The following is a 7,947-nucleotide window of genomic DNA, read 5'->3' as shown; positions in this document are numbered from 1 at the left end:
CATACATACATACATACATACATACATACATACATACATACATACATCCATCCATACATACATAGATACATACATACATACATACATACATACATCCATACATACATAGATACATACATACATACATCCATACATCCATACATCATCTTCCACTTACTCCTGGGTCGCAGGGCAGCAGCTTGAGCAGGGAGACATAGACATCTCTCTCCATAGCCACCTCTTCCAGCTCTTCTGGTAGGACTCCAAGGCGGTCCCAAGCCAACTGAGAGACATAGTCTGTCCAACGTGTCCTGGGTCTTCCCCGGGGTCTCCTCCCAGTTGGACATGCCCAAAACACCTCCCTAGGGAGGTGCCCAAGAAGCATCCTGACCAGATGCCCAAACCACCTCAACTGGCTCCTCTCCATGTGGAGGAGCAGCGCCTCTACTTCGAATCTCTCATGGATAACTGAACTTCTTACCCTATCTCTGAGGGAGAGTCCTGCTATCATGCAGAGGAAATCACCTGTATCTGTGTTCTCATTCTTTCGGTCTCTACCCAGTACTCGTGACCATAGGTGAGGAGAGGGTAATCCACCCTTTCCAACTGAGGACAATGGCCTCAGATTTGGAGGGGCTGATCCTCATCCCAGCCACATCACACTTGACTGCAAACTGCAAACTGCTCTAGTGAGAGCTGAAGATCACTGCATGATGACACCAACAGGACAACCTCATCTGCAAAAAGCAGAGGTGGAATCCTGAGGCCACTGAACTGGACTCTTGGTATACGTTTTTTGCAATGGGAGTTGTTTTTGGACAGCAGCACTGTACTTTGGTCTTGGCCTTGTACCATCCAACCATCAGATAATCAATCTGGTCAGAGTTAACCTGCATTTCTTCTAACTGAAATAATTCAACAAACTATCTACAGCAGCTAAAATAATAATTGTTCATGACCTTTCCACAGAACCCTATGTCTTGTTCCTTACCAGAAAGTTTGATTTTCTTCACAGTTTTTGTAGTTCCATTGTTGATCTTCACATTGACTGAGATTGCGTCCCCATGATAGTAAATCTAAAAAACAAACAAGAACAGGAATGATCCATTTTGAATTACTACGCCATTTTCACAATTCAGCCGTGTAAAGATTTTGCAGAAGTAAATATACCTCTTTCTCAAGAGAGGCCTCCACACCAATTGGTTTGTCACTCATCATGAACTGCTTCGATATCTCAGCCTTTGGTCCGGCTTTGTTAGCCGGTGCAAATTGTATTTTGCGAATGATCAAACGACACGTGTCCCTAAAACCAGATCGAACAGCCAAGCATCAACCTCTGCATTTACTTTATTTGGCTAAAGTTAAGGATGCAACACAATGTCATTAAAAAAAACAAGAGTTTGATTCTGTCCAGACTTACTTTTTGTTAATGACCTCGTCGGGATTGTGAGGTTCATTAGCAATGAATGCTTTAACCTCAAAATCCACTCCACAAGCCTGCAACAGAGCAGAACAACATAATTTCTACATCCATATGGTATAGGAGGTTAAAGAATTGGGCTGTAATGACACCTTTCCACGATCATTTGGTCCAGGCTGTAATGAGACTGAGCATGGGAGATTTGTTGGCATCTGAAACACATAAAAACAAGAACAGCTGACATTATAAGCAGTCACTATTCTCACTGAAACTAGACTGAAAAGCAGGACTCGGTTGGTTTTGTCCCACCTGGAAGGAGAAGGGACACCCTTGTTCGCCAACTTTTTTCAGAAGGGATTCCTGCATTGTCGTTCTAGAAACATCTTCATTTGTGGCTGGATAAATCTGAACGTGCTTGAGCCAAATGTCTCTCCTGAAGGAGAGCCCGATGACGTCCAGGTCTTCACTTCCATAACGAAAGGCACAAGCGAGGTAGACAAATACTGCAGAGGAAAATGGTTTATTACTCCACATCAGTTGATTTTAGATGATGCTGTGTACAAAAAAATGTACCTTTTCTGCCATTAAGGCCAGATGGATCCACTTTAACTATGCCATCTGTAAAAAGAAGAAAAAAGCAGTTACATTTATTTAAGTTTTACAAAAACTCATAAATAAAAAGGCTTGGAATCAACGCACCGACTAAGTCTACAGAATCCACGTGGTCTACATAGTCTCTTCTCCCCAAGTACAGGGCAATCTAAAAGAAATGAAGGAAAACTGTTACACCTCCAAATAAAAATGCATAACTTGGAAGATATTTCTGGAAGAGGGGGGAAATAGATTTTCCCTGTAATAACCTACAGTTCCATTCCCGCTGGTCTTTTTAAAAACTCTGAACAGAAAAACACAAGGAGAATCAGACATTTATATTAAAAAACTTAAATAGATTATATTACATTACTTAAAAAAATATTTTATATCATGTTATTTTAATATATGGAAAATATAATAAAGTTGTTATCTCTATTATATCATAATCACCCATAATCTCAGACCACCACACTCTTCTTCTAAATTAATACTTAAAATTTGACAACAAACACAAATAAATTGACTTGTTGTCATTAAATTTATAAAGTTTGTAATCAACATAAACTTAACGCAAATTGTTTCGCATGAAGAGCAACCCCCTTTGCTTTCTTTTGCACATGCTGTAAACAAAACTGTAATCCCCGGTTGTGTTTGGTTGAGTAATCCCATTTAATCCTTTGATTTGTCTTCTAAATCTCTTATCCAAGATTATATCCACATAATCCAGCCTAATAAGGGTTATTTTCCCCTTTATCCTGGATAAATATTAAAAAACTGTAAACCAACAAAAGTTTTATGAGAGACTAGATTAAAAAAAAGAAAAGAAAAAGAAAGATTTAAGCCACTTTTCTTGTTTGGAGTTAAGAAATTTTACTTAAATTTTGTAATTAGCTGTTTTTTTATACATCAGTTTAATAATACAACAACTATTTGACTTTAAATACATTTACTTAATTTTATTGGACAATAATGTTTTGCTTAAGACAAAAAAAATTGTCGCAATGGCACGAAAACGTGTTTAATTCATTCCTTTTTGTTTTATCATCTTGCTTCAGACAGCTAAAATAAATAATCTACAAACATGTATAATCCAGATCAGCTGTCTTTGAAGGACTTTAGTTGGTTTTAGTACGAGACGTGACTTACTTTGACATGATAACAGCAGCTCTGGATCCAATCTGAAATGAAGATAAAACATTTAATTGTCAATATGTGTCTGAAAAGATTTTTTTGTTTTGTTTTATGTTTCAGTTGCATTTTGGGATTTTTATTAACGTCTACGGTTTATAGTGTCTGTGACTCTTGTAGAATAGGATTGTTATTGTCTCAACACCTCTATAAAACAGAAAACCCTCTTCTGTTTCACAACTGAGAAATAATTCCTTTATTTAGCATAATTTTAATAATAATAATAACTGCTTGTTATAATACTTAATTATTTGCATCCTAATTTACATTTTGAGTAGAGAAACCGTTCACTCACCGACTTCTTCCGTCAGAGTCCTCTCTGCTGCCTTCTCTAATTCGTCACTGTTGAAGGAGAGCGAGTACCAATCACCGCCTTCGGCTTTTTCTTTTATACAGTCAGCCCCGCCGCCTTCAGAACTCTCCCATCAGCTTAAACACAGCCTGGAGGGTGGCTGTTTTGAAGAAAATCTAATTAATTCATTATAACTCTGCTGTTTTGGTCTTCGGCGTGGTTGAAAATGTTGCTGTGTTGGCATCTTTAAAATAATAAACTCAGAGATAACGCTAGTTTCAGATTAGGGATTTAAAACAGATGCTCATATGAAACAGGTCAGGTTTAATTTAAAGATAATTGGCAATTTTTGTATTTGAGTGTTTTTATTGTTATCATTTTGTGTGTGTATCAAAATAGACTTGCACTGACATTACAACAGCTGTACTGCCAAACAAATAAAGAATATTTGTCGCTCAATGATGAATGACAACCATCATCCATATTTTTAAAATAACATTGAGGAAATTGCTCAATTGCACACTGACTTCCCCTTTTTTCCAGTCTACAGATCTAAAATCCTTCTGCAAAACATTCATGTGCCTCACAAGCTTGGAAGAATTACCAAGATTTGGACGTATTATTAGATTAAGTTAACAGATTATCGTGTGAATGATCTTTCAGGACTCCCTTTCTCATAGCTTAGACTGGAGTATTAGTTGGATTTGAGTTGTTGTGGAAAGCAGAATGACAGATGGCTCTTCTATCAAGCTTGAAGCAATCTGGCTTTACGGACGATTTACAGAAATCTAAGAGACCTCTTGACCTATTGTTGTCCAAGTAACAAGGATTTACAGCTGGCGTCGGAGTCAATACAAAACCACCAGTTCTAGTGTTAATGGTTAAAGAAGTTTAGTTGATCTCTTGACATTTACTGCAGGTTGCTTTTGTTTGATTAACACAATGGGAGGTGTTTTTGAAAGTAATAAGAAGAAGATTAGCAGAGACATACAGCTTTACAGCTCATGTTTGTTTTTTCAATGCACTTTAACCCCCACAGAACCAGTAAATGGTAAACAATTCATGATACTTTATCTTTTTTAATATGAATTTGATATATTAAGCTAAACTGATGTTGAATTAGACTACTTTTATTAATCCAATAAGCATGTTTGAAATGAATGGACCAGGGCTACATGAGAGATGATCTCTGGGAACAGGGTGACCAGTGTTTCTCTTTTTGTGGGAAATTTACTGCATTTTTATCACCAATATTAACAAAGACACTGTTTCATGTTTTTATTAGCTTAATTTTTTTTTTTAACTCAACACAACAGGACAGAAGCTTTTCAGAGATTTTATTTATTTGTTATGTTGTTAATTTGTCATATGCAGGTTTAGAATAATAAGTAAAAATAAGTGCTATGTGTTAACATTGTATGTTCCCATACAATGGCGAAATTAGTTCTCTGCATTTAACCCATCGCACCTGGGATTCAATTCAGTTCAATTCAAAAATACTTTATTAATCCCAAAGGGAAATTAATTGTTGTTGTAGCTCATCATCCTGGTTCCATTAAGAGTTGTTATAGATGCTGTTGGCTTTAGGCAGGAAGGCTCTACAGCAGTCCGTCCCACAGCAGATCTGAAAAAACTGGCTGCAGATGTCAAGTCAAGTCAACTTTATTTATAGAGCACATTTAAAAGAGAAACTGTTATCAAAGTACAATCTGTCCACCCAGACCCAGCAGACCTCTCGGTCCTCTTGGGCAGCAGGACTCCCTCAGTGCCAGGCAGAACTCCTCCCCGAGCGATGCCATTTCTCCCAGCAGCCTGCCGAGCCCCTCATCGCTGCGTACTTAACTGCAGGTGCCGGAGGATGATCGCGATCCTCCTGCTGTCAAGAGCCAAGTTTTCCACTATCTCCAAGATCTCTGCAGTCAGGCACTCAAGCACTGCCTCCAGGTAGACGGGAATGCACCCACGGCACCTCCTTTTCAACTCATTTGGGATTCGGGGTGAAAGTTGAGGTATTTTTTGAACTTTTGAGATGTTAATCAGCTGCTCCCAGTTGTAGAAAAACCACCTTGTTGTTATGGTTACGCATCGTAACAAATGTCCAAATGTAAAAAAAAAGTTTCAGTAAAAATATCCTGATGCATTCTCAATAAAATCCTTCCAGCAGCACAGCATCTGATACCAGAGGAAGTAATTATCCGAAAAAAGCGATTAACATCCAGAAAAAGTAATTAAAGTTTTCATAAGCACAATCTCAGAATGAATGTAAGAGAGTTACTCCAACATGCAGCCACATTGAGCGGCGCAATTCTAGAACTATATGCAGATGCTATGCTGGAATGCACCCAGGTGGAGCAGTGGGCAGCTATGTGGGTGCCTGGGGAACAATTAGGGATTGGATGTCTTGCTCAGAAACACCACGACATGTGTTGGGATCGAACCTCTGACTTTCGGGTCCCAGGTCGGCTGCGGGTGCCCTTCCTCTACCCCATCTCGGCCCCTGTTAACACAAGGTTTACAGTACAATGAAAAATTCAGGATGAGAAGAACCAATTCGACTCGCTAAAAACAAAGAACAAACAAACAAGAAATACTAAAGCATGCAATAAGTGTAAAAAAATAAAGTACCAAAAAGTGATAAAGAAATATAATACATATTTACAAAGTCCGAAAGAAAAATAATAAACAACAACATATAACGGTGCAAGTAGGATGCGTTTGTATGAATAAATATTTCACATAGTAATACAGTATAAGCTTAAATGTACATGATATATATTGTACATAATTAACATAAACTACACAGGTTGCATGACAGGTTTTTGCACAGGTAGTGAGTAACAATGAGATTAATTGAATTATGATGGTAAGGTGACATGACATACATGATTTGGCATATACGGCATGAAATATGACCCATGTGTCATATACATGATACAGCCACATAGTGCAGCAGCAATAAACATATTAGGTGTCACAGATGTGGTTTAATGCAATGTTATTGTCGATTGTTCGGTGTTATTAAGAGTTCAGTAATCTGACAGTTTGTGGGTAATAACTGTCTTTGAGTCTTTTTGTGCGCGATGGTAGGCACCGTATCATCTGAGAGTAGTAGACAGAAGAGTCCTTGTGCCGGGTGGGTGTGGTCCTTAATGATGCTGCATGCTTTATACAGACATCGGCTGTGGTAGATGTCCTGGATGGTGTGGAGCAGACCTGGGCATTGTGCGGTCCCAGGACCACATACATTGGGTGACCCTGACCAGCCCCCATAAGGGGCATTATAAAATAAACATATTTTTAAAATTTACCTCATGCATGGACTAAAGCTGCATTGCTTTTATTTTTAAGGTGTTTTTATCCATTTACAAAAAAATGCAATATGTAAATCAAATTACTATTATATGATTCATAAAATTTGGAGTACAAAGACAGTATTGTGATGTCTTTAGAAAGCTAAGAACCTCTTTCCAACAGTATATGAAACTCAAAATATGTTTTGGGGTGAATGTGACTAAAAATGATCACTAATATAATGAGTCACAAATGGTAAAAACGTTTACTATTTACCATTGTACTGGGAAATTTTATTGAATACATTACATTTTTTTGTAAGGCAACCTCACTTTTTTGTTGGTTAATCATAACAAATACTCTTAAAAGTCACCAGCTTGTCAAATCAATGCTATTTACTGATTTAAATAAATAAATACTATTAATATTATGCAGTACTGGTCATTTGGCCTGGCCCTCCACAATATTTTCTTTCTCATGTGGCCCCACGGAAAAAAACAATTGCCCACCCCTGGTGTTGAGGCTGCTACCAGTGATGTCCTCTGCTGTTTGCTTGATGAAGTGCATGTAAAATTGACCATGTTTTAGGTTAAAAAAAAAATATATATATATAGTACATTTTACCATTTGGGAGCTTGTACTACATTGTCCCAGTCAAATACACATTTTGTCCCACAGTATCAGGAAAACTAGACAGAGTTTTTGTTTTATGTATAAAGGAGACATAGCACAGTTGAATCACAGCCATTTATCAGAAGTGACTGTCAGGAGCTCCAGTCTCTCAACAGACACAGCAAGATACAGTAATCCATGGTGTAGAATCCTTTCTTTTTCTTTAGCCTATAGCTGATTGATTAATGAGGGAGGTGGTTGATTGGTATTTTGAATGGATCTTCACACCTCGGCAGTAACAGATAATGAATCAGATTGGTGTGAGATTGTGCTGTCCTCACTTAAAATGTCACATCGGGACAAGGTTTCAGATCCCTTTAAAGCTGCTCGGACAAGGCAGTAGTGGTGTGACCATGGCTGCCGGATCATCAATCAGGAATAATCTCTCTGGATTAAGTTCTCCTGATTGATCAGCATCGGTCTTGAGCATAAACCCTGCAATGTGGAAGCGGATTTGAAGGTTTTCTCAACAAGGATCAACATTTCTATCATTAAACCCTATTAAATGGCA

General features: G+C 37.9%; 1 protein-coding gene across 1 annotated transcript in view; it reads right to left on the bottom strand.

The window, feature by feature from the left end:
* The window catches only part of arr3b (arrestin 3b, retinal (X-arrestin)), a 6,223-nt gene extending 2,678 nt beyond the window's left edge, over positions 1-3,545 (bottom strand). The window contains 9 exon segments of the mRNA XM_037675225.1: positions 971-1,055; positions 1,150-1,282; positions 1,400-1,611; positions 1,709-1,902; positions 1,973-2,017; positions 2,099-2,159; positions 2,264-2,294; positions 3,140-3,171; positions 3,477-3,545. Coding sequence (XP_037531153.1) covers positions 971-1,055; positions 1,150-1,282; positions 1,400-1,611; positions 1,709-1,902; positions 1,973-2,017; positions 2,099-2,159; positions 2,264-2,294; positions 3,140-3,147 — 769 coding nt within the window. The 5' untranslated portion in view covers positions 3,148-3,171; positions 3,477-3,545.
* Positions 3,546-7,947: the final 4,402 nt, after the last annotated feature.

This window comes from Nematolebias whitei, chromosome 4 (genome assembly GCF_014905685.2).
Source record: "Nematolebias whitei isolate Nwh7 chromosome 4, NemWhi1, whole genome shotgun sequence".
NCBI classification, from domain to species: Eukaryota; Metazoa; Chordata; class Actinopteri; order Cyprinodontiformes; family Rivulidae; genus Nematolebias; species Nematolebias whitei.
The sequence above is the reverse complement of the archived record's forward strand: the minus strand, read 5'-3'. Positions and strand labels throughout refer to the sequence as shown.